This window comes from Poromitra crassiceps (assembly GCF_964638095.1).
Source record: "Poromitra crassiceps genome assembly, chromosome: 7".
NCBI lineage: Eukaryota > Metazoa > Chordata > Actinopteri > Beryciformes > Melamphaidae > Poromitra > Poromitra crassiceps.
This window is the reverse complement of record NC_139628.1, coordinates 35944363-35971488: the sequence shown is the minus strand read 5'-3', so window position 1 is coordinate 35971488 and position 27126 is coordinate 35944363. Positions and strand designations below refer to the sequence as shown.

Sequence of the window (27126 nt, the reverse complement as noted above, 5' to 3'; positions counted from 1 at the left end):
GAGTGCCCTCCTAACTGTGACTGCATGAAAAAATGGTCTTCTGTTTGTGTTCAACGATTCCTCCAGCCCATACGACCCACACAGGTCATTTTGTTCCTACCCTTCTACTACGACCCGCAGGCGCGGTTCCAATCATGCTGGTTCTGCGTCCTTCCACAAGGTTACGTGTGTGCTCTTATCGCAGCCAGTGCAGGTCTGACTCTCCCACCCTCAGCTCTGCAAACATTTCCCAGGGGCCATTGCTCCCAAAGCAACGACTACACAGCCTTATCGGGGCCTCCGCCACGGTGATGTCATGAGTTGGACACTGTCTCTAAAATGCAAACATGCCAAGGGAAATACGCAAGGTGTGTTTTTAAAGCTTCCGGCTCCCTGCCAGAGAAGCGGCTACCTGTTATCAGCCTGTGGTCAGAGGTTTATAGGGGGAGCGGTAGACTGCGCTTTATGGGATGGGTCATTTACAACTGCCTTCTTTGCTGTGTTGTTAGGGCCCGAGCAGGCACTTTGTTTGTGTTGCAAACATGTAATAACCCCCCATGCTAAAGGTGCGTTTGCGACAACACCAAACATTTATAATCCAAGTGTTTGCTGTTTCCTCATTGAGTGTGGGCTTTTGTTGGCATTGTAAACTCCATCCTCACACTCCACTTTGGGCAAACGTACCGACGACGGTGAGAGAGGAAATCCGATCCCCGGTGATGTCACCGCCGCTTTGGTTACCACCTCGCAGCTTCATTTGACAAGTCAAGGAAGGCTTGGAAAGCTGGGTGAGCTGGAGCCTCTCCCCACGAAGAAGAAAACCTCACTGTAAATCAGCATACCATCCCACTTCCTGCTTGTCAAGTATGGCTCGAACATAATTCTGGGTTGTGGAGTGAAAACAAAGTATTTGTTTGTGATTGTTTACTCTGAAAAATAATGGTTATGCTCTAAATAGAGAAGCATAGTTATATATCTTTATGTTTGTTTGTGCTGGAAACAAGACGCCAGAGTGAGCAAATGGGGACTTGTGCACATTGTACTATAGACGCAGGTGTAGGTAAAAATTGCCTTTTGTTTGAGTAAGATAACTTTTGGATCCTTTCCCATCTGTATTTATCATTAATCATTACATTCATTACAAGTTTGATCACAATCTTGTTAAAAGAAAACAAGGCACGGTCCTAACGAGCAGCACAAGAACAGACGTTCCAATGTTTATTGCTGATTTCATAACATTGATTTGCTATTTATCAAATCAAGATTGAGGTCATTGCTCATTGTCTGCCACAATCATATCAGATGTTTAGGTTTTTCTGACATTGCCAGTTTTGTTTTGTCACCACCCAATTTGTCTATACAGTAACACCATTGTGCTTTGAAGAGCAACTAATATATGCTGATTTAAACAATGCAGAGAGGATTACACCCGCCTGTGATATTACTCTTTTTGACAGCTCAGTGAAGACTAAAGCCTCAAGGCAACACAGTCACCATGCAAAAATCTCAACATATTACTTCAGAAACTTTCCTAAATACTCCTCTGAAGACATTATGTAATCTTCAACACAGCACCCTGTTTAAACTAGGACTTTGACACCGCCTCCACTGTGGAAACTGAATTATGTTTCTGTATAAGCACACGTCATTGTGAGCCCAGTCTTGGAGGGATGACCTTCCCCGACCTTTTCTTCTCTAGACAGAGGGTGAAACCTGATCAACCGGTCATCGTCATGTGTGTGTGATGGTGCATGTGAGACTCTTTCATGTCAAAGAGAAGTCTGATCCATGCGGAAGATAGCACTCATTCCATGACGGTGTCCATGTAAAAGAAGATTCCACAAGACTGATCAGGTTGATGTGGAGACATGATGTTTGAGGCATTTGTTTAACCCGCAGTGTTCACACGCTCAGTACAGATACGCTATAATGTTCTTCTTTGACAGGCATGTTGGGGCAAGTTTGAGAATGGAAGAACGACTTAAAACGCTAGCGATGAAAATTCACTTTGACTGAATCGGGACTGTTGGAGCATTATGCACTGCGTCAGTTTCAAGTGACGACATGCCTATATGAAATGGCTGTAGTGAGCCAGCCACTTTCCAAATGTTATGCTGGCTTATTGTCAGTCATGCAGGAAAAGGATCAAAATCTATCATCAATTAGGAAACTTTTCTGTCTGCTCTGCGCTGCTTGGATAAACAGACTTAAGTTCTCATATTTCAGAGTGATACATTTTCAACTTAAACTGAGCGCAAACGCATTGTATGAAGCCCGTTGACACAATACAGATTCAGAATTAACATAAACAACTTTTGACTTTTTTTCAGACTCATGGCAAATCATTGAATAGTATGTGCCAATAATAATAATAGGTAACACTTTACAATAAGGTACAATAAGTACATTAAGATTAGGGTTAACTAAGTTAGTTAATGCTTAAGCATGAACTAACTCTTAATTAACAGTTAACTAATGTCTCTAGTAATCATTTACTAATGGTGTTCATGTTAACTCAGTATTGATTTATGCATTATTTGATAGTTAATGGTTATAGTTAATAAACATTAACTAGCGGTTACTTAATGCTTAGTAAGCATTGACTAATGCTCATAAATGCTTATTAATGCTTAACCGACCCTTATTGTAAAGTGTTACCTAATAATAATAATAATAATAATAATAATAAAACATTTGCCATAATTTCTTCGATACATTGATCTAGTGGGTGGCCAAATTTCTCTATACTGACGCCATGTCGGGTAACAAGTTGTTTAATTCAAATAAATCCACTGCCAACCCCGAACAAAAGACTACAGTGCTTATCTGTGCTTTGAGTTCTCTGTTCAGAATTCAAATAATTCCCTCCTTCTTCTGTGGTATTCAAACAATGCAGCAAAACCTCTACTTGCAGTCAGTTGGGCACACGCGTTGGGCCAAGGTGGCATGACGTATCCCAGCATGTTGGATGACTCATGGAGGCCCACTCATTGGCTACAGGTTTGTGTTTGCTTAACCCCTCGATAGGCAGCGTGTAGTTAAACTCAGCCATGATGGTTTGTGTTTGCTTAACCCCTCGATAGGCAGCATGTAGTTAAACTCAGCCATGATGAATCGGATGATGGGAAATGTTTGGACAGGCGGCGACAGCTTGCTTCACAGGCCGCGTCTAGAGCCCGTGGGGTCAAACACATTAGTTATGGGGCTGACATTTTGTGCGCGACAGGACATAAAAGAGTGTCATTGTTATAACTCTGCTTTACGAGGCTCTTGGCCATGGGAAAATCCATCTAAAGTGTCCATAGATCCCCGATTGACGTCTCGATAATTCAACCCCTTTAAGTTGATTTTCGCGTCGCGGCGCCATTGTCCCTGAAACGTTACACCATCCGCCTGCAGTCAGTCAAGCACGACCCAGTGGCAACATCTGAGCTCACATCTAAAAGACTTGTGCAGACAAGCCTTCTGTAAACCAACCAAGCAGTGTCTGCTGAACCTGGAAAGAGGCTGCATGGTAACCCACACAACCCAACAGACCAATTAAAACAACAGGTGCCTGGGATAACTCAGCTGTCTCGTGCATGTGGTATCTAGCATGTGCTGTAGCAGCTGTAGGCTAACAATGCTGCCCACATGGAGGAAAGTCAGCGGGTGCAATATATGACCCTGAGGCACGCCGCACTGTTAATACACAGATTTAAGCCGCTGTTGCTGGGAAGTGTTCTGTTATTCCTGGGGAGCTTTTGGTTGCACAGGCATTGGATGCGATACTGTACCCACCACTCCACAGGGTGGTGGGTACATGGGGGTCACTGCTTGCCGACACAGGGGCTTGAGTCAGGCTAAGCCACCCTCTTGTCCTCCTCCATTCCAGCATGCTGCGGCCCCACACTAACTTGTCCCTCCGAAGTTCTTTAAAGAATCATTTATGCGGAGCTCTTGGTTATTTATGCTTTTAACTAATAATTAAGAACCTTTTAATATCACAAAGAACCATATGTTCCTTATTAAAAGCGTCAGAAATCATTCTCAGGAGCATCACTCCGAAGAACCATTTTTGGTTCCAGTTTGCACCTATATTTTTCCTGTGTAATTTCTACTTCTAAGTAGATGCCTATGAACACACTGGACACTTTAGGTTAGCTTCTTTAGGTTTGCATCTGTACAATAGTCCACTGAATCTGCACAAACGCTGGATCTCATTAGTAGGGATGTCACAATATATCATCCCACAATATATCGCGATATCAAAAAACGTGACAATATGTATCGTTGAGATGAAATCTCATATTGTGAGAAAAAGAAGCTGAACATGGTGGCACTGATCTGCATCTGATTGCATGCTCGCTCTCCTTTTCATTGCTTTGTTTGAACAGACGAGGGACGTTACAGACGTGGAGGATGAAAATGGTGAAATTAGTCAAATTAGCGTGGAGGATGCCCCCTCAACTTACAAATCGATCGCAAAAAATGATTGTTAAAATATCGTATCGTATCGTTATCGTGAACCCAATATCGTGTATCGTTTCGTATCGTGAACTGAGTGTATCGTGACACCCCTACTCATTAGTAGTCAAAAGGACTTGCCCTTTTGAACGCCTTGCTTGACTTGTGCGAATAATTGGTAGCCCCTAAGTTTAGCTGTAAACGCACTGGAGAAACACACTTCATGCATGGGACTTCACACAAACCATGTGATAGTCTGTGAAACAGCTGCGCTTGTCATCATACAGACAGATGGGATGCCATATATTAACAGAGAGCTCTCTCTCTACCCAACCTTCATTGAGTCTCAAATGACAACAGAGAGTCTATTCAAGCAAGACCATACGTGCTGCACCGCATGGCCTTATTATCCCACATCTAGCTGACGATAAATCTCAATTCATTTACATTTGAGCTCAAAAGTCGTTTCAACTTGTATGTGACTCAGAGACCCATTGCTTTTCCTCCAGCGACATTAAACATTACATTCATCTGAGACCTCTCCCTCATAAACCAGGAATCTAGATAATATAGCACACATGATGTATCCTGTACATGTACAGTATATGCCCCTGAGCCTTCAGTAACTAGTGGTTAGCATCAACACCAGTTGGCACATGGGAGACTGTGTTGTATTTTACAATGCAATATTTGCTGGACTTTAACCATCTGATTTTGTTGGTGTGATTTAATTGTGGGTAGTCATGTTTTAGTGTCGACGTGCGTATTTGGCCATTTACTATCAACTACACGGTGTAAGCAAAAAGAGAAGATGCTAACTGCTTTGAGCATGCAGTGAATGATAAGATATTTAAAGAGAGTAAAACATCAATTAAGACTCAATAGTGAGTTTGAAGGTCACTTTTATTCAATTCAGTGGGTGAACAAATTCAATACGGTCACTTGGACAGTACGAGGGCCACATTGTCGCTGATAAGAATGGAAACAGAGCCTTTTTTGTGAAACTAGATGATATGATACCTGTCTAATCATTCGGATCACACACACTGAAGAGGACTTTGTAATCAGTCCTCAGGCCCGTACTATAATCCATAGGACAAGTTGAGCAATTAGGACAAACAAGTTGTCGGGTGAAAGAGTGAAACAGGTCCTTCCTTTAGTTCTCTGTACACTTTCATGAAGTGAACATTAAATAATACTTAAAAATGTCAAAAAATACTGTGACATAATACCTCATACATCTGCTTTAGCAGCACTACATTTCAGTGAGTAGCTCATGAACACACTTATTGGTCTAACGACCAAGACATCAACGATTTAACACCTTTCCCTTCGGAGAAGTTTTAACATATTATCACACTTCAAGTCTTTTAGACTTTCAATTGCTCGTTGTCTCATGGCTACCTTTGCTAAAACAACAGTGACGTTACAATCTCGATCAACAGCAGTTACAGCAGCATCAGCTTTCCAGGAAAATACGTATGGTGAATTGTCGACAATAGCGCCACATGAAAGACAGAAAATGTTCTTGTCCGCTAATATAGCCCTTAGCTAAATCATAATATAGCCCATAGCTAAATCATAATATAGCCCTTAACTAAATCATAATATAGCCCTTAGCTAAATCGTGCTAATCTGTTAATTGCCTCAAGGACATTTTCTTGCCCTTTAATAATGCTCTGAATGTAATGGAAGTCAATATGTAGATTTCAGACTGTAATACATGTTGAAAAAGTAGGCCTTGCCTCTCTAAAAAAAAACATTTTCTGATACTGCCTAAAATCGCTCTCAATCGCAAAATAATCCTTCAAATAATGATAACACAACCCATACATCTGAGTATAGAAAACTACAATATTAAATATTTGAGCCACAGTGTCCAGTGAATACTTCAGTCAAGGAGCCATGGAATGTAGGGATGAGTTTCCCCAAGTTCCGTCCAGAACTATTTACAAACTACTTCATAAAACACCTAATCAACACTATTAAAAACTCTAGGACAAACTATTGGAGTATGCGTACATCTACCTTAGATACTGCTTTAGTGATATAAGCCCTTTTATCCTATGGCTCTTCTTCAGTCTAGTGGGCTTGCGTGGTACGAATATGGATCACAGTGTTCAAAGATATGATGAGCAACAAGCTTATTCATAAATATCAGTGTATGGTTGTTCATATTATTTCAGTGTGCATATTTTTCACAGATGTACGTCTGGTGAGTTCAACATAATTATCCAAGTGTGACATAGACGTGATCACACACACATGCAAACTGAACTGCTAGTATGCAGTATCTGTGTTTGTATCTACGGGTTGACTTGGGGTGTAGTGGAAGGAGTGCTTGAATGTGCACGAAAAGTAGTGACTGGATATGCGTGTGTGTGTGTGTGTGTGTGCGCGTGCATTTGTGTGAGTACGTGTGTCTATGACAGCACAGTGAGTGTGACAGTTCCTTTGGTCCTTTTCAGGATGCCCACCGCCTCTTCGTGGGTAACGTTCTCCAGAGTCTGCCCGTTCACAGCCATGATCTGGTCCCCTCGCTTCAGACGCCCGTCCTCTGCAGCTGCCCCCTACACACGCACGCACGCACGCACGCACGCACGCACGCACGCACGCACGCACGCACGCACGCACGCACGCACGCACGCGCACACACACACACATACACACACACACACACACACGCACACACAAACACACACGCACACACAAACACAAACACACACAAAGGATGTCTGTCAATGCATGATAATAATGTACGCAACACTCTAAAAGATGTGTTTTCTCAACAATGAAAAAAGAGGAATTCATGTAAACTCACTGCCTATTTAACTCTGACTGTAAATTCACGTAAATTAATATTTTATGCCTACTGAACACTCCTCCACTCGTGTATATGTTGTATATATTGGACTGCACTTGCAATGTTGTGATTGTTTTTTTGTTATTTTTCCTTTTTCTTTATCTCTGAATGTTGACATGACCGCTACGCTGCATAATGACATCAAGACAAATTCCTCATTATGTAATCTTGCATACTGTGGCAATGAAAGTGATTCTGATTCTGAACTATTGAGGCCCAAAATGCTTCCAGTAAAGTTGCAAATTAAGAAACGGTGAATGCCTCTAAGACCCCTTTTACACCAAGCGTCCAACCAGGGTTATTTCCAGGTTGATTTTGGTATGAAAGGGTTAACCCGGTTTGCCCTACGCGGCTTAGGGTTGATTTCGGTGTGAATGGCACCACCCAGGTTGCTATGTGTTATGCTAATAGCCTATGCTAATAGTTCTGCATCTCTCTCAGGTTGTGACCCGGGTCCTATCTGAATTGTCATGACCAGAGATGAACCCATGTTGACTAACTTGGTGTGAATTGACAAAAGCAGGGTTGAACATGAGTCAAGTAACCCTGGTGGTTCGTCGTTGGTATGAAAGTGGTATAAGATGAGCCACATGCTCACCTTCCCGAAGACGGTTTTTACATAGATGGGCAAGTCTCCGTGTGGGCTGCCGTACCCTCCAACTATACTGAAGCCCAGTCCGTCTGGTCCTCTGTCCAGGGTGATGGTCTTATACTGAGGTGGGCTGGTGGACAGACGGAGGCAGACAGTTAGACCGGCTCTGACATTGGAGTGAGTAACGCACAGATGTTACGGCACAACTGGATATGGTCTTGGCAAGGTAACCAGTCCGTACCCCAGCTCATCTTGGAAGATGCAGCTGGCTGTGAGACCTCCAGGCGCCTGCTCCGGAGGGGGACCAGTCACCGTGGTGTCACCGCCTGCTACTACCTGCACGCACGCACGCACGCACATACACACACACACACACACACACACACACACACACACACACACACACACACACACACACACACACACACACACACACACACACAGAGTTATAGTCAATGTCATATTGAAGACTTGATATGCTGTCAAGATGAAGCGGATTGCTTCGCGAAGAGCGGTAGCGTCATAATCTGCCCCTTGATAAATGGCTTCTACTGTTGTGCTGGGAGAGCAGTTTACATATTTCAAAGTCTAGGACTTTGTCTTTCAACTGTTCTTTTCAGGTGAAAACTGTGTACACAGATAACATAAACAATAGCATTTTCCTTTTGAATACAGATTATCAAATAAATCCGTATGCTTATATGATAGTGTGTGTGTATGTGAGAAAGAGAGAGACAGACAGAGAGAGAGAACGAGTGTGTGTGTGTGTGTGTGTGTGTGTGTGTGTGTGTGCGTGCGTGCGTGAGAGACCTGCAGCTCTATGGTGCCAGTGGCGTTCTTGAGCAAAGTGACAGCCTGTGTGTGGCTCATGCCTTCGGTAGTTGTACCACAGATGCTGACGATCCGGTCCCCTATCTGGAGAAGTCACAGGATAATACAATTGAAAAGGTGACATACTAGAGAAATGACTTGGCACACTCTGAAGCTGCCTTACCAGGGATCATCTTAGCCATTAGTGGGGTAATGGCAGAAGTGGCTCAATGCCGGGTTACTTTGCCCGGCTGCACTTAGCTCAGGTTTGTGATACATCAGTGTTTGGACTGGGAACATAGCAACAGCAATAGAAAATAGCAAAACACTGCAAAAGAAAACCTTGTGAAGTTACTGTAGCTCTGCTCCCTCTTTTGGTACACTATTAGAATCTTTTTGTAAGGAAAAAGTTTTCAAAGTTTTTCCCCCCATTACAGCAGTAGACATTTTTTGTAAGTTCTTGCTGATCTCCTCTTGAAATGTGGCTCCACAGGGTTGGGAGAATCCTGCCGTATAACCCAATCATCCACATCTACAAACAATGGCCGCCACTGTAGCTGAGACATTCATTCACTAATACAAATGCAAAGCTATGCATGTGTTGAACCGAGTTAAGTCATTATGTGACGTTCTCATCGCTCATTCTCTCTGCACATGATAAAGCATCATGCATATATACTATTCAAGAGTCCCCCTATTCACTTCAATGAGCCCTTCTATTCTGTTGGCTTAATGATCTGAATGCAAGAGTGGGAGATTTATTGTCCAAGTTGGCGATGGCTATTGTCCTCCTCCAGTCTGTCTCACACAGAGCTTCGGTTGTCGGTTTATCTGTGGTTTTACTGGGGGCTGGAGGTCACTGCTAAAGGCTGCACACTCTTGACCTACGGAAGGACTCGAGATTCACCAACTGAGTAAAGTTGAGTGGGACGAGCTGGCTTGTAAATAATTCTGACGTGCATGAAATCCCACACAAGCATTATTTGCATGCTGAACTTTATGCTTTGCATTCTGTTGGATGCAAACAGAAGGTTGGTGAGGGGGAGGACGGCTGAGATGAAAAGCGGTGAAGGCCCACCTTGAGCTTCTGCGTCTGGGCAGCGAGGCCGGTGGGGTTCATCATGGCGATGAAGATGGGCACGTCGCCCAGAGGGCTGCCCACCCCGCCGGCTATACTGATGCCCAGAGAGTCCGTGGGGCCTTTGCTGAACTCGACCGTTCTGACGGCCTGCTGGTCCAGCGCTGTTTGAGAAGCAAACGCACAACAAGGTTACGACATCTCCTTCCATCTTGTTGACTGCTTAGCCTGGTCAAAAGCATCCTGATCATGTGATCTCACGTTCTGTTTCGCTTGCTTCGGGCAGCCGCCACACTGCTTTTGCCAGTGGCGTACCCGATTGGCCGGTTACGCTGTCAACTACGAGACAGGTCCCTGATTGGCCCCCGAGTTCATGTGATCAGAATGGTTTACCAGGCTAGTATTGATTGTTACCTATGCTGGTCTAAATCAATACATGCGTGTTCTACCTGGCTATGAGTTACTCAACAGTTGGATGATACTTACATTCCTGACTCCTGCTTTGTTGGTCAAAGTCGCCGTGAAGGTTTCCGGATGCTGAGCGTGAGTGAGGAGCCAACTTGGAGCTGCTGCCCGTCTCACTCATCTGAAACAAAGCCATTCAATCCTGTCACATCAAAGGAAGTCATATTCCAGATTAGAGCGATAGGGTGAGAAACCAGACACAGGTTGGTTGGTTACCTGACTGCTCTGAGACAGTCTTCTTTCGGAGTGGAACGGTCCGGCTTTAAACCTTCCCACTTCCATGTTTATGGGCCCCACGCAGCACTAAAACCAAAATACACAACATTATCAACAGTGTTCAACTTGTTGCCTCAACAAAGACAGTGTTTAATTAGGCTGCAAGTAGTCTCGCTGGCCAGCCTCCCCTCCCTACCGTGAGACGAGTCTGGCGGCGCAGGTCTCCATTGTGGGGTTGCGATGGGCGGCGCTTGGCGGCAGTGGCCTTGGAAAATAGTTTCCAACAATCCAACTTGCCATTTTCAGCGTGTAGCAACGAGCTAGCGTGTAGGTTTCTGCCGTTGGTTTGCTAGCTAGTTAGCGTTGCTGTTTTCACTGAGGCGGCAGGGGACTATTTACAGCGACACACAGGGAGGAGGGAGCGGAAGCCGCTCTGATTGACATGGGTCGGAGCCAATGACAGAGTTTGTAATAAGCGGGGAGCGGACATCCGGCAGCGACTGAAACAGTCGCTCCAATGGGAGAGCAGCTGTAGAGCAGGGGAGGGTTTATCCCAGTTGCCTGTTTCCGTGCCGCCAGACACTTCCCAGTGCTGGCCAGCGAGACTAGGCTGCAAGGCACAGAGGGCAAACATACATTTTCCAACAGCTAAGGAGCTCTGCCTGTACATTTGCTTTCAAACCGTCTGCGACCAGCTCAACTTGTGACACTGTGTGTGGGGATGGGAAGATGTACCTTAAGCAGAGCGGCCACGGCCTCCTGCGTGGCCGAGCGGACGTCCTCGCCGTTGACCGAGAGGATCTGGTCTCCCTGCATCAACCTGGCGTCGGCGTCCACCACGCCTCCCTTCACTATATCGGACACAAACACGCCCGTGTCGTTCCTGTGAGGGGAGGTGGAGTGAAAAAGGTTATGAGCGTGTGCACGACATGGAGTCATGAAGAGGAGGTCACATGGAGTGACAAAGGTTATGAGCGTGTGCACGACATGGAGTCATGAAGAGGAGGGTCACAGTTTTAGAGAGCATGTATATGATATTATTTACTGTATGCGTGTCTGTCTCTCATGCTGGCAAGTAGTAGTAGTAGTCGTCGTCCTTGACAGGCCGCTCTCAAACTCTCTGAGCTCGAGTTTTGGACGCGCGTGACTGATGGGTGCAGTATTGATCGTGCCATTTGAAAAAAAAAAAACTGTCTGCTCAGTTAGGTAACTGTAACCTCACAAATCCATCTCTTTCCGCCTCTCTCTCTCTCTCTCTCTCTCTCACTTTTTTTGGACTTTGCAATAGCGATGTCCCTAAGGAGAGATTAGGGCAAAATTGCACTTTGCCACTAGACTCCTGTGAAGGACACACTGCAGGGAAAATAATTATACATTTTTCAAGCAAGCTACTGCAGTAGATACGTAATTGTCCCTTACTTCTATATGCAGAACACAGATTTGTGTTGTCAGCGCAGTTCTCTGGACAGGGTTTCTAAATAACCTTGCATGGTATAATTATACTCAGGGTGTTTGGGCACAGGTGTGAGTCTTGCTCTTTAAAAACAGCTGATCAACAGATGTGATATATAATATACGGAGTGTATTTGCCGCACGGCTGTTACTCCATTACCCGGGTTTTCCATCTTGCATCCTGCATGTGCTTACTGTTGCTGCCTTTTTCCAACTGTACATCACTATTGTGCAGTCTGCATTTGTGAGGTGCCAAATCTCCACGTGGATCAAGACCAACACAAGTTGAAGTGACGAGGCGTGGCAACGTGATCCCCGCCCGATCCCCAAAGCGCCAGAGATACTTGGCTGTCACAACTCCTCACCACTAACTGCTAGCTTGCACGTTCCATTTTAGCCACGGGTTTGGCTTTTCTGTTATGTTACTGTCTGTTCCCTCCGAGAGCGCTCCCAGTTGTTTTTCCGCTTGTGTGGCAAACCATTGTGATATATACCGAGACAGAGCCAAAAGGTTAAAAGTTAATCTACCTACTCTTGGACAAAGTGTACCAAAACTCAGCTCCAACCCGCAGAATAGACACAGTAGTGCAAATATTGCTCTATCTTCAGATTCTTCTGATAGATATTCACTCAGCCTCACAAGAGCAAACACAGACACTCCAAGATGGGGAACAAACGTCTAAATTTACACACTTGCACAAACCCAGACAGCAGAAAAAGACATTGTTTGTACAGCTATCATAGTGAGGACATTCATTGACATAATGCATTCCCTAGCCCCTAACCCTAACCATCGCAACTAAATGCCTAACCCTTACCCCGAACCTAAACTTATTTCTAACCTAACCTTTAAACCAAGTCTTAACCTTCAAACAGCCCTTTGAAGGTGTGTGAGAACATGTCCTCACTTCCCAGGTATAAAACTCATATTGGTCCTCACTAAGATAGCTATACACAAACAGCAGTGTACAGTATGTGTATGTACTGTATGGCGCTGGGTGTATCACTCATTCCTGAGGGTTATCCCAGGGGTCAGATCACCCACCATGCTCCACACACAGACTGGTCCAGTCTGGTGACTGACAGCACCAGACGGGACCAGAGGAGCAGGAGGACAAACAGAGACGGGGAAAACATGTGCAGGGAAGTCCCTGTGGGCTACATATGGTTTTGTATGCGTTTGGACTCTGTAAGCCCTATGTGGCAGTTGGAGCACTGGTATGTGTGTGTGTATGGGTGTGTATGTATGGGTAGTGGGTAATTCTGTTTGTTTTTTTGGGTGGAACTGTGTGCAACTCCATTCCTCTGAAACCTACATGAAAGGGTTTTTGAGCACTATTTACCTGTGGTCCCGTGATCTGCATTAAAAAAAGGAACACAGACATTATATACAATCTCTAAAGGACAATCGCACTGAGCATTACTGTTAGCATACTGTTAGCATACCGTTAGCATACTGTTCAGCAAGAGACTAATGTCATCCAAAGTCTCGAACAAGTGACTTGCACAGCCAACTGCAAGCGTGTCTTTATTGAAAGAGCACACTGCTGTACAACTAACTACACGTGTAAAACACATTTAGGGAGCTACTACATTTGATGTTAGCGCCCAGATTTCTAGATCTATCTACTCCATGCTAACCTATGTGACAGGAAAAGGAACTGGTGTTTTAGGGTAACGAGTAGGCCCAAGGTCATTTTTCAGTTTTTACAGATTATTAAAGTCCTTTCAAATGATATGTCATACATTGAAATCTGAAAATAATTGAAGAAGATAAACTTATTTTAATGTTTGTACTCCTAAAAGCAACATTCAGAGAAAATAGCCCTGAATGTTGGTGAACACGGCTTGGCTTGCCCTGAACAAGCTTAATTTGCTTACTAATCATAAGTATTTAGTGATCCTACACCTGTTGTTTTTATATTGAGTGCGTTCTTCAACATCTAAACTTGCGTAATATGGGGGGGGGGGATCTTGATTTGTGCGGTTTCACATTTGTCTAAGTATTCCTCCTTTTACCAGGCCGTGTCACATATTGTATACTCATTTCCTATGTAGGATGTGAGTCAGCTGTATGCATGGTGAAGACAGTGCAGTGAGATCCCTGTAACCCCTGGTGCACACTATAGCTTTGAGCGTGATGGTAGACCTCCCTCACCTCCTCCCTACAATGCTGAGGCCCAGGCCCTGGCCGGGCTTCTTGTGGAGCTCCACAGTGAAGGCGTCCCACAGGTCCTCCTCCTTGTACTGGGCCTCGTCCCTGTACACGCTCAGCCGGACGCTCTGCGGCGTCTGCCGCAGCACGTTGATGGCCTCGTCGTGAGTGGCTGCACGCAGGTCCATGTCGTTCACCTGGGAAGAGAGAGGGAGACGGAGATGTCTTGTATGGGTTTTGCTTCGGCAATATCAGGTCGTCCTATTGCGCTAATTAATCACTTTGTGAAATAAGCGAGAGCAACGTGGAAAAATGTACTCAGAGAAGATGAGGTGAAGAAAGAAGCAGGGATATTTGCTTAGTTTCTGGCACCACGATGATTGTGTTCGAGATGTCATCGTTTACTTCGCCATCACCTACCACATGGACCTCTAGTTTGAAGAGAGCGCTGTTATCCAATACACATCCAGAGCGCCAATGCAAACAGTCCAACCCAACGAGTGAATAAAATATGCCCTTTCAACACAATAACACCCACAATGCAATGGGGCCTGCCTACATACACTTTTCCAATTACCACTGCCTGAAACTTGCGTTTATATATATATATATATATGCGGTTACATTTCTCCTTTAGAAACTCAATCTGTTGAGGCGTGTAGATATAGGACGGCACTAGGAGAACCACAGAGCGATGTTAGAAGACTTGGATTGTAGCAAAGGGAAGTAGCTCCCACCAAAGTGTGTGAGAGGAAGCTCTACTGGTCCACGTTAGCTTGAGGCTTGTTGTCCAGCTTTGGTCCACATTAGAGGAGGGAAATCGCCCTTTAGCTTTAGCCATGGACACGTAGTGGCTTTCTCCCATAGCGGGGAGAATGGCTTCCTAATGGCATTGGTTCTGCTATAGGCGCTTTCACTTTTCCTCTCTGACCCTAGTGAATAGTAGAGGGCAATTAAGTCGTGTGTGTGTGTGTGTGTGTGTGTGTGTGTGTGTGTGTGTGTGTGTGTGTGTGTGTGTGTGTATTCAGATCCGTTGATTGAGCTACCGTAACCGACCTCCTGCGCTCCACCCCTGCCCTCCCTCTATGACAAAGCCAAGAGGTGAAAAGTTCAAAGTTGAGCTGGGCTACTTGAGGTGTCACTCAACAGATCACAGTCTGGATGCAAACCACTGGTGTCTTCACACTATTCATTCTCGCCGCCAACAAGTCGTTGGTTTGCAACATCCACAAGTGTGTCGTAGCGTTGACCTTGTAAACCTCGCATGTAGCTACAAATACATTTGGAAAAGGTTTCAACTCTTTGAACTACTTCAAGTCGCCGTGTTTGAACTTGACTGAACAAATAGCTTCAAAAGTGGAACTGTTGCTTTCATGTCAAGCTAAACCCCCTCAGGCACCCCTCGGTTATTTGAAACGCGCTCAACCCCTTTTTATCTGGGTCATATGTGATGCTGATGATGACACTGTGATGCTGAGGACACTGCAGCACACCTCCAGGATTTGGTCTCCCGCCCACAGCCTGCCGTCTTTGGAGGCTGCTCCTTCTTCATAAACCTCATGGATAATGATGGCCCCCTGGGGAGAGAGAGAGAGAGAGAGAGAGAGAGAGAGAGAGAGAGAGAGAGAGAGAGAGAGAAAGACAGAGAGAGAGAGAGAGAGAGAGAAAGACAGAGAGAGAGAGAGAGAGAGAGAGAGTGAGTAATGGACAGGGGGGACAAGGGAGAGGGGAATTGCGTGTGAGACAAAGTGAGGAAAGCTCTAGCCTGGCGAGGGAGAGGAATGGAGATGGAAGGTAAAAAGGGACAATAACAGGTTATGATGGAAGAGACGACTGAGGTCACTGGAGAGGGAAGTGGGGGAAGACGGCGAGTAGTGGAGAAGAACGCCATTGAAAAACGATGATGAAGTAATGGCACAAGTGGTCTGCTGGGAGAGGAAATCACACCGGGGGCAGAGACAGATCTAGAGGGGGGTTAAGGTGGGAGGTTAAAGAAGTGTGTGTGTGTGAGGGCATCTGGGTAGTGCAGCGGTAGATTCCCTGCTGACCAACACACGAGGGTCGCAGGTTCGACCCCCTCGCGTTGCCTCCGGCTTGGTCGGGCGGCCATACAGGCACAATTGGCCCTGTCTGCGGGTGGCAAGCCAGATTAAGGGTATGCGTCCTGGTCGCTGCACTAGTGCCTCCTCTGGTCGTTCTGGGCGCCTGTTCGGGGGGGAGGGGAACTGGGGGGAATAGCGTGATCCACCCATGCGCTACGTCCTGCGGGGGAAACTCCTCGATGTCAGGTGAAAAGTGGCACATGTATCGGAGGAAGCATGTGCAAGTCTACAACCCTCTCCAGATCGGCAGAGGGGGTGGAGCAATGACCGAGACAGCAGGGTAATTGGCCAAGTACAATTGGGAAGAAAAACAGAGGAAAAATCCATAAAAACAACAACAAAAGTGTGTGTGTGTGTGTGTGTGTGTGTGTGTGTGTGTACGTACGTACGTACACACACACACACACACACACCCGTACACACGTACGTACATACGCGTGGACAAGTGTGCGCGCATACTTGCCCACTTCAAATGTGTTTACGTGACTGGGTATATGTGTGTATGTTGCTGTTTCTGGCTTCCAGTGCACATGTCTCTGCGTTCCAGTGTGAGTGTCATTTGGGGTTCAGAGGTTACATTCCAGGGCTGGATATTGTCTGCTGCGGCCGAGGCCAGACAAAGAGCGACTCCCCCCAAGCCTGACTGAGCAGACAGAATAGATGGGCTGAGGAGATGAGAGGGGGAGGAGAGAGGAGGAGGAGAAAGACTCTGACAACATCATTTCCTACATTCCTGAGCCTCCACGGCTATTTCAGAGCCGCGTTATACCACCACCACAGATTCCAAGTGGGTGGCATAGCCTTGTGGCTTGTGTTATCATGTCAAGTGTCAACTTTTCAGGCAAATGGTACCTTGAGCCCACATGAGGTGACTTATGTTACAATCACATACACTACCAGGCAAACGTTTGGACACACCTGATTGAATGATCATTGATCTTAAAACCATTTTGATCTAAAGGCGTATGTTTAAATGCTTGAAATTTGCTTGCTAGACAAAATAAAAAATTAATGCCTGTGTGTGTGTGTGGGGGGGGGGGGGGGGGGGGGTTTCTGAGTGAATCTGGTTGTGTATGTGGTTGTATAGGTTTTATGTAAATGTTTATGTTTTGTTTTTTGTATTTTTCTTTCTTGTAATTTTTTTTGACTTAATACAAAATTTATAAAGAAAATGTAATGCCTGTGTCTGACACTTTTTTGGTCACTGCATGGTTCCATTGTCTTATTTATATAGTTTACTATTATTCTAAAATGTGGAAAATAGTAAAGAAAATAAAGAGCAATGTCCAAACTTTTGACTCGTAGTGTAAATGATATAAATGACTACTTCAAGTATATATTTTTGCAAGCAAGATTAGAGATTGTAAAAAGTGCAAACATTTTCTTTACGATAAGCTAATTTAATACGCGTTGTTGAGTCGAGGTCATACACCTCAACCAGCACAATGTGTTTAGTGACTACTAGTGACAGTAAGCCCCTTTACTCAGAGCAGCCCTTTGATCCAGTGGGGCAGCCCCATTAGTGGCTTGTATATTCTTTGTCTCCTACCAGCAGGGTGTCACAGCCCCCCACGATGCTGAGGCCCAGGCCCGTGCGGCCCTTGGAGATGTCGATGGTGGTCTCACAGCCGGGGATGATGGGGCAGGTCGTGGGGTCGGAGGCCAGGGTGGCCGGGGTGGACGAGCGGCTCAGGCCTAGAAGAGAGGCAGCGAAGGGAGTGAGATGTAACTACTATACAACACAGTGTATTCACTTCTATAGTCACTACTGTGCAACACAGTCTGTTCACTTCTGTAGTCACTACTGTACAACATAGTCTGTTCACTTCTGTAGTCACTACTGTACAACACAGTCTGTTCACTACTATACAACACAGTCTATTGACTTCTGTGTTCACTACTGTACAACAGTCTGTTCACTTATGTGTTCACTACTGTACAACACAGTCTGTTCACTTATGTGTTCACTACTGTACAACACAGTCTGTTCACTTCTGTAGTCACTACTGTACAACACAGTCTGTTCACTTCTGTAGTCACTACTGTACAACACAGTCTGTTCACTTCTGTAGTCACTACTGTACAACACAGTCTGTTCACTTCTGTAGTCACTACTGTACAACACAGTCTGTTCACTTCTGTAGTCACTACTGTACAACACAGTCTGTTCACTACTGTACAACACAGTCTGTTCACTACTGTACAACACAGTCTATTGACTTATGTGTTCACTACTGTACAACACAGTTGGCTGTGTCTGCCGATGGGAAGCCAGATTAAGGTTATGTGTCCTGGTCGCTGCACTAGTGCCTCCTCTGGCCGGTTGGGGGGCCCCTGTTCGGGGGGAGGGGAACTGGGAGGAATAGCATGATCCTCCCATACGCTACGTTCTGCCAGTGAAACGCCTCGCTGGCAGGTGAAAAGAAGTGGCTGGCGACTGGACATGTGTCGGAGGAAGCATGTGCTAGTCTATGGCTCTCCCCAGATCGTCAGAGGGTGTGGAGCAGGGGGAATTGGCCAAGTACAATTAGGGAGAAAACGTGGGGGAAATCAAAAACAACTTCATAAAAAAAGAACAAGCCAGTATAGATCACAATACTTACATCAATCATTTAAAATGAATGTTAACGTGTTTACATGCTACCAGTTCTTACAGTTAACCGCATGATTTTAAGTCGACTTACTCCTGATTGGCTCTGCCTCCGGCTGGCCCTGGGTAGCCGTGGCAGTGGTAGGCATGCTGGGTAGGCCTCCATCAGAGCCTCTTCTGTCCTGGCTGGTGAACTGGGGGGAGGAGGAGACGGAGGTTTCTTCTGAGACGGAGGTTTCATCTGTAGAGAAGGCTAGCATCACTTCACCTGTGGCCTTCCTCAGTAGAGAATTGACCTGCAGTAAAAGACGTTGGAATATCATTACCTATCTTTGGGGAGTGGTTGTTATTCTTCCTAAGAGCAACAAATGTCCATTACGATGCACAGACTCTTTGATCATTTGAACTCCTAGCATTTGAAGGGAACAAAAGATGGCGAGTAGAATTGATTTCCAAAGACAGACTGTACCTTTTCCACAGAGTAGCCCAGCACTGATTCACCATTCACAGATAAGAGTTTGTCCCCTGCTTTCATGCATCCCTCCTGCATGGAGAGGATCATAACTTTGATTAACAAACTGACGTGTAATGTACTGTACTTGTAAGGGCCAGTATTTCTTTGTTTCTATGCAGTGTATCTACATACTTTGTTTCTATGCAGTGAAGGCGACATACTTTGTTTCTATGCAGTGTAGACGACATACTTTGTTTCGATGCAGTGTATACTAGATACTTTGTTTCTATGCAGTGTATACTAGATACTTTGTTTCTATGCAGTGTATACTAGATACTTTGTTTCTATGCAGTGTATACTAGATACTTTGTTTCGATGCAGTGTATACTAGATACTTTATTTCGATGCAGTGTATACTAGATACTTTGTTTCTATGCAGTGTATACTAGATACTTTGTTTCTCTGCAGTGTAGATGACATACTTTGTTTCTATGCAGTGTATACTAGATACTTTGTTTCTATGCAGTGTAGATGACATACTTTGTTTCTATGCAGTGTATACTAGATACTTTGTTTCTCTGCAGTGTAGATGACATACTTTGTTTCTATGCAGTGTATACTAGATACTTTGTTTCTATGCAGTGTAGATGACATACTTTGTTTCTATGCAGTGTATACTAGATACTTTGTTTCGATGCAGTGTATGTATAGTACATACTTTGTTGGTGTGTCCTTTCAGCTCAGATATGCTGTGAATTTCTACTCCGCTCTCCGTGTCCCCATCGGCAAAGGTGATGCCGAGTCCACCACCCTCCTTATGGAGAAAAACGTCATTGGACAAATATGATTTACACCGCTTCCATGTCGTCAAATACAACTGATCAACTGTGAAGAGCAAAAATGTGCATGCATTTTGTTCTCATTCTAAACATGTCCTAGCGTTAACGTGCTAAATGACAGACCTACACCAGTTACCCACAAGTCAATGAAGACAATGAATCTGTGGAAAGGTAATTAGCCTCAGGTTTACCTAGCATCCTGCTGGGTCTGATCTTTTGCTCCAGGAGAGGAGGTCCTGTGCGTATGTGTATGTAACCTTGGGCTAACCAGATGTGCTACCTTTATACTGTCATCCCCTGTTGCTTTAGCAACCATATGGATAGTCCCAGACTGGGGCTCCCATCCAGGTACTATGACTTTTGAAGCTAGGATGTTTTCTTTTTTTCTTTCTTTCTTTCCTTACTATTAAAGGCATCACTTTATGCACTACTTTTCTAGTTAATAGTTTCTCTCTTTCACAGCTTGACAGATTTGACTGCTTCTGTGTGCTCTCTCTCTCTTTTTCCAGAAAATGTCCTGTGTGCATGTACGTGTGTGTGTGTGTGTGTGTGTGTGTGTGTGTGTGTGCGTGTGTGTGTGTGTGTGTGTGTGGGGGGGGGGGGGGGGGTGTGGGGACTTGAATGTGGGTGTCAGTGTATCTTACCTTCAGCTGTATGATGTGATGCACATATTTCGACGTGTCGGCGTCGCCATTTGAAGCATTTGATTCTAGCTGTGAGGAAATAGAGGGTTGGTATGATGCAATAAACCCACTAGTTTTGTGTGTGTGTGTGTGTGTGTGTGTGTGTGTGTGTGTGTGTGTGTGTGTGTGTGTGTGTGTGTGTGTGTGTGTGTGTGTGTGTGTGCGTGCGTGCGTGCACACACATGTGCGTGCATGTGCGTGTGTCAGTGGCTGGATGCACAACCACTGTCTGTGGTTTTCTCTAGCTTTTGAAGTGGCTTGGGTGGCAGCATCACTCACAGGTTGAGTTACACACAGGAATGGGAAGTTGAGAACTCTAGGACCACACAAAGCGACTTTTAGGAGCCAACATAAAGTGACTGGAAACTATTCAAGAGCGCCATGCAGGGTGAAGACATATCAAGGAGCCCTAATTTAGTATGGCCCCCTCTTTGTTGAGATTTTATCTCTCGGACCCAAATCTGAGAATATCTTTATTGTTAGATTTGATTTAACAATTTTAACAATTCATCAAATTGCTGGGGACGCCCTGGAACCATCTCAAGGACCACAGGTGGTCCTCGGACCCCACGTTGAGAACCACTGCACTAGATATGACTTTAGGTGGCCGAAATAATATTTAGTTTAGCAAACAAAAACATAGTGTTGGCAAACCCTCCCTCGGAAAGTTGCTGAAGAGTTTCCAGAGTTATTATCAACAATCAAGACTTGAGTTAGTGTGTAAATGAGCAATTGTGCCAGATGTCACTTTTGCTTTGTGCGCACACACGTGCTAAACGTAGCGCTGAAGAAAACAGGGCTGGGTTTGTGGATTTCTTGCTATGCAGTTGGACCCTTGACTCCTACTGTGTGAGTGTGCAGGAGTTCATCCGTACCTCAGACTGGGGCTCCTCTGTGTCTCCCTCCTGCTCTCTCACCGGTCCCACAGCCATCTGGTTCAGTGCCTCTGTGTTCCTGCTCCAAAGAGTCATAACTCACATAAGCCTTCGCTTCAGCATGACGCCTCAGCTGTGTCTGTGTGCGTCTGGGGGATGGGGGGTCGTAACTCACAGGAAAAACTGTGCTGATCGCCACTTTCAGGGTGTCAAAGGAGGAGGAGGGGGGGTACGAGTTAAGTAGAGGGTTAAGTGGTGAGATCTCCTGACAAAGATGGTCTCTAGAGAAGAGATGGGTCAAGGGCTCAAGGTTCATACATGTCCGACTCTTGGTTGATATGCCAGAGTGTGAGATATGGTTGTGGGATATCACAGTATAATTACCCATTTAGGGTTTAAAATATTTTTTTCTTATAGGCAAATCATTGATATAAAGTTGGAAGAGGACTTAATAAATCACTGGAGTAAATGTGGTGGATGAGTGATTTTTAAGCTATTGAATACGATCTTTCTTTGTTGACGTGTAAGGGACACAGGCTTTAGGTCTGCACTGGATATGGGCTGTACTGTAATGCTTCCTTTATGTTAAGTGCTTCTTCTTCTTTTTTCTTGAAAGACAACAGCTCCCTCTACTGGACGTTGTGCAACATTACAATAGACTTGAGCGTTTCCCTCCATAGGTCAGTTTTCATTTCACAAGCACTCACAAATTCAATGTTTTATGACAATAGAAGGTTAGGTTGCCTTGACATTTTGCTGTAAGAAGCCATTAAAGGAAGGAACAGTATGTTAGAAGGTATCTTCTGTACCTGACAAAGATGATTTTGACTTTGGATGGGGAGCTCTTGATGATGGAGGATGCGTTCTGGTGACTGTGGCCATAGAGGATCTGCCCATTGATCTGACAGGATACAAAAACAGCCTTATTGCTCAACTGGACACAATTCATCACCAAGGGCAAACATGTGATGTGACATGAACCACTAATGCAAAAATCACACCTGAGAAAGCATTGATCTAATATGGTTAAACCTTTAGCTGCCTATATGGCCTTAGATCAGGGGTTCTCAAAGTGCGGCCTGTGGGCTAATCGCTAGTAGGGATGAAACGATAACCGGTTTGAATGATAACCGTGATAAAATTCCTTACGATAACAGTACCATTTCAATCATTAAAACCGTGGTACCGTGATTACCGTGTTACCATGATTAAAGGGCTTTGAAAAACATGGTAATAAATACTGTTCATCATCATCAACCATAGTTGGAGAAATTATTTCAGTGAGTGTATCAGTCCTTTTTGGGTCGTAGCTTTCAATATAAAACTTGGTCAAATGATTTCTGTGAATGTATTAGTACTTTTTGAACATTTTCAGCACATTTTAACAATAGCGTGATAATACTGATAACCGTGATAATTTTGGTCACTATAATCGTGATATGAAATCTTTATATCGTTTCATCTCTCATTTCTAGTCTCTCAATGCAGACTGTCTCTTCTACATTCTGTGAACGCAGCTTAAACAGTCTGTAATTCACGCGCACAGAACATGGACAAAGGAAGTTGGGGGGAAAAAATGCTTCAGACCGAAGGAAGTTCAAACCGATGCAGGTGATTGGAGAAATACGAGCGGATGTTGGGACATCCCCCTATCATCGCTCATTATTTTCCCTGAGTTTCGCTTTCCGTTTTGACCAGGTTTTCCCATCTCGTAGTACAGACGGAAGCATTTGAAAGTTGCGAGAGCCAACCGTCTGTTTTAAGAGACTAGCTAATCGCAGCCCTCGTGAACATTTCTGGTGGCCCGCCATTAGTTAGGTGATATGATGGTATTTGGTGCGATTCTCTATAGGTTTACTGTCTTTCAGAGTAGCTCTAGATCTGTAACTGTCTCAGTTTTAAAGCCAGACTCCAGAGTGACGTTTCATATGAAACTAGAAGACCGAAGCTATCCATCCATGTACCAACCATTTCATGCTAGCTTGTCATGAAGGTAACGCTCCAAAGTTAGGCAACATTTTGGCGAGGGAAAAAAACGTTTTCAAATGGGTCCTCTTTTTCACAGCCCAACGTTGGCAGGTATGGTCCGTATGTGCGTGCGTGCATGCGTGTGTGTGTGTGTGTGTGTGTGTGTGTGTGTGTGTGCGTGCACACGCACAAGTGTGTGTTAAAACATCTACAAATGGACAAAATGATTTTTTTCCTTCTTGCAGAGAACACAACATACATTTCTCACATGATTCACAATTGGCTTAAATGTTGACTTTTAGTCTAGAATAGGCTATTCAAGAAAAGATTTGTTTTGGATTTTGTGCTCCTTTTTTCCCTCACACCAATGTTGGGTCCCGAAATCAGCCCTTAGTCTTCAAAACTTTGAGAAGCCCTGCCTTAGATGAACAAAGGAATGGTTATCCATCCCATCTTCTACCGTTATGTCTCAGAGTGCCATGCTACGTTTGTTTTTTGTTTTTTTGTATTTCTTTATTATAATTTTTTTCTGATTTCCCCCAATTTTCTCCCCAATTATACTTGGCCAATTTATCCCCATGCTGCACTATTGGCTGCCCCGGTCGCTGCTCCACCCTCTGCCGATCTGGGAAGAGCCAAGACTAGCACCATGCTTCCTCCGACACATGCGCAGTTGCCAGCCGCTTCTTTTCACCCGACAGGGGGAGCTTCACCGGTAGGACGTAGCACGTGGGAGGATCACGCTATTCCCACCAGTTCCCTTCCACCCTAACCAGTAGCCCCGACCGACCAGCACAGCCAATGGTGCCTGTTTGGACGCCCAACCAAGCCGGAGGTAGCACGTGGATACGAACCTGCGACCCTCGTGTAGTGCCATGCTAAGTTAACCTAAAAAACCCACTTGAATTGAGAAGCGCACCGTCAATAAACAGCTCACCTCTAGCAGTTCATCCCCCACGACCATGCGTCCGTCCCTGCCAGCGGCCCCGTTGGGGTCTATCCCCACCACGAACACGCTCATGCGGGAGCGGTCCCTGTTCCCCGCCAGGCTGAGGCCCAGCCCCGTCTTGCCCTTCTCCAGCTCGATCACGTGCAGGACCCCCGGGAGGCTGCCGTAACGCTGGACTATCTTCTCTGGAAGAGGAGTGGACATATTGGTAGACAGAAGATGAGTCTGGAGACTGACAGTGGCAGGCTTGCCTTGAGCCTGGGCTTCCATCTCAATTCATTTCATGTTGCTCCATTGAGCACTGAAAATAGCGAAAGGTACTCAGAATTGATTATGCACAGGCATGGAAAGCAAATGGTAAGACAAACAATGTTGAAATGTCACATGGCTGAGTTTGTGTTGGCAAACGGTTCGTTCTCTCCCCGCCCTTCGCTTGCACCATCTATCTCTTTTGTCTCAATCTCTCCATTGTTGTGCCTCCCCTTCTCAATGCATCCCATTCTCTCCCTCTCTCGTTCCATCCTCCCCTCCATCTCTCCTGTCTCTGCTGTGTTAGATGGCCAGTGTTCAGACTCAGAGCAACCGGCTCCTGTTGTTCTGGGCTCCATGCCACCGACCAACCATCAGTCCTCTACTAATCTACACAACTCACCTCCCCGGGCCCAACCTCATCAATCTTATCCCTGCAGGACGGACTCACGCGCACACACACACAGACGCACGCACACGCACACGCACACACACACACACACACACACACACACACACACACACACACACACACGCCACAGTCCCAGGTGTTTGGAGGCTGGAAGTCTGTCCTTTATGCTGGCTGCCTGAGTGGAGTGGAGAGGGGCATATTGAATTTGACTCATTCTCCTTGAAGCGATCAGTTCACTCTACAGTTCACACTCCAGCGTCTACATGATGCTGTGCGCGTGTGTGTGTGTGTGTGTGTGCGCGTGTGTGTGCACGTGTGCGTGTTAGATGAGTTAACTCTACAGTTCACACTGCAGCGTCTACATGATGCTGTGTGTGTGTGTGTGTGTGTGTGCGCGCGCGCGTGTGCTAAAAGCTTCAAAGGGAAATGGAGTCCTTCAGGTTTTGATGAGGAGCAGCTACCTTGAGCATGCCTGTGTATATCAGAGCAGTTTTATTGCCGGCTTTAGATGGACTTATGGGGCAGGCAAGTCAAACAAGTGGCGTGGAGGACCTCTAGTGGCAATTAGGTAGTGATGCAGGCTGAAGCAAGGGAAAACAGCGGAAATGTACTAGTTTGTCTCCACTGATTGCTTGATTCTATTCGGTTGAACCTTCCTGGACTGTGCGCTGTCAGCACTGAACCCATCACCTGCTATACTCACACCTTACAAAACAGCACCTGCTATACTCACACCTTACAAATCAGCTTGGAATAGTTACATTGAATTCAGGCATTCTGCTTGACTTTAGTACAGTTTGTTTGGGCAGATAAGAACAATGGCAAGGCAACAGAAACTGTGACCAATAAACAATCGTGTAGGTCCACCTGACTTTTGTTGACAAGCCCTGGTTTGCTTGTAATGGGGCCGTATCAAACTGAATGAATCGAATACAAATACATAACAAAGACAAACGTTCCACTATGTTTTGGAGCAAAGAGAATTTGAACTCTGTATATTGCCATCTTAAATATTGTTTTTATGTGGTCTCTCTCTCTCTCTCTCTCTCTTTAGCTCCCTCTATTTAGATGGTGCCCTTGAACTTGTATTTTTACATTTGCTTTGGAGAACATCTTAATAAACAAGGTAAAAAAATAATCCATGATGATAAAAGACAAGAAGAAAAGAAGAGAATTTGAACTCACTCCAGCTGTATCCAAACTGGTCGTCCTCCTCGTCCTCGTCAGTCTCAGCAGGTCTGTCGGGGATCTCAGTCAGGGTGTCTGTATCTGTCTCTCCCACATGGGGCACCACAGGCAGCAGGATGGGGATGCTGGCGGGGGACACCTTCCCAGCTTCCCGCTTCGCCGGCTGTTGCGCCACGGATGGAGGCGGAAAATTGTTGTTGTTTTTTTTAGTGAAAAGCAAAGAATAGAGCAAGGTTTTGCCTCTGGATGAAAGACTGAATCAAGTTGTTGTGAGATAAGCTCATTGAGATAGGGAGGCATACGAGCGCCATTTATGTAATCAATATGAGTACTGTGCTCTATTTGCACCAACTGCGTGACCAATTTTGTCTGAAGATGTTAGTTGTGGGTTGAAAAATTGATCGGCAGTTATGTAATATGGTTTCACACAGAGGCTGGAGCTTCAAAGCCGAATTACATCATGAATAAACCTAAAGCCAATCAAACTATATTTACAGTTAAAATGAGGCTTACAGAGTCTAAAAAAAATTACATAGCCTAACTCTTCAAATCAAATATTTGCCCATCAGACATTCATACAGATACTTACCGTGAAAGCAAAAGTAGCATAATCAAAAGAACACTTTTGATTACTTTGATTATCTTTTTGATCTCACCTCACAAAAAACCCTGTTTTGATTCAATGCGAAGAATATATATAAGCCACTGAATTGAGTATTGATTCTCATCCATTTTGAGAAAGCGAGAAAATTGTTCTGAAG

The 27126-nt window shown here is 45.0% G+C and overlaps 1 protein-coding gene across 1 annotated transcript in view; it reads right to left on the bottom strand.

Moving 5' to 3' along the window:
- Positions 1-5329: 5329 nt before the first annotated feature.
- The window catches only part of LOC310779575 (multiple PDZ domain protein-like), a 68144-nt gene continuing 46347 nt past the window's right edge, over positions 5330-27126 (bottom strand). The window contains 20 exon segments of the mRNA XM_083640101.1: positions 5330-6995; positions 7887-8010; positions 8122-8216; positions 8691-8795; positions 9769-9932; positions 10255-10354; positions 10450-10536; positions 11185-11332; positions 13245-13259; positions 14060-14253; positions 15550-15633; positions 17708-17853; positions 18843-19044; positions 19218-19292; positions 19921-20016; positions 20686-20754; positions 21600-21678; positions 22409-22500; positions 24505-24701; positions 26363-26528. Of these exon segments, the coding sequence (XP_083496227.1) occupies positions 6849-6995; positions 7887-8010; positions 8122-8216; positions 8691-8795; positions 9769-9932; positions 10255-10354; positions 10450-10536; positions 11185-11332; positions 13245-13259; positions 14060-14253; positions 15550-15633; positions 17708-17853; positions 18843-19044; positions 19218-19292; positions 19921-20016; positions 20686-20754; positions 21600-21678; positions 22409-22500; positions 24505-24701; positions 26363-26528 (2385 nt within the window). The 3' untranslated portion in view covers positions 5330-6848.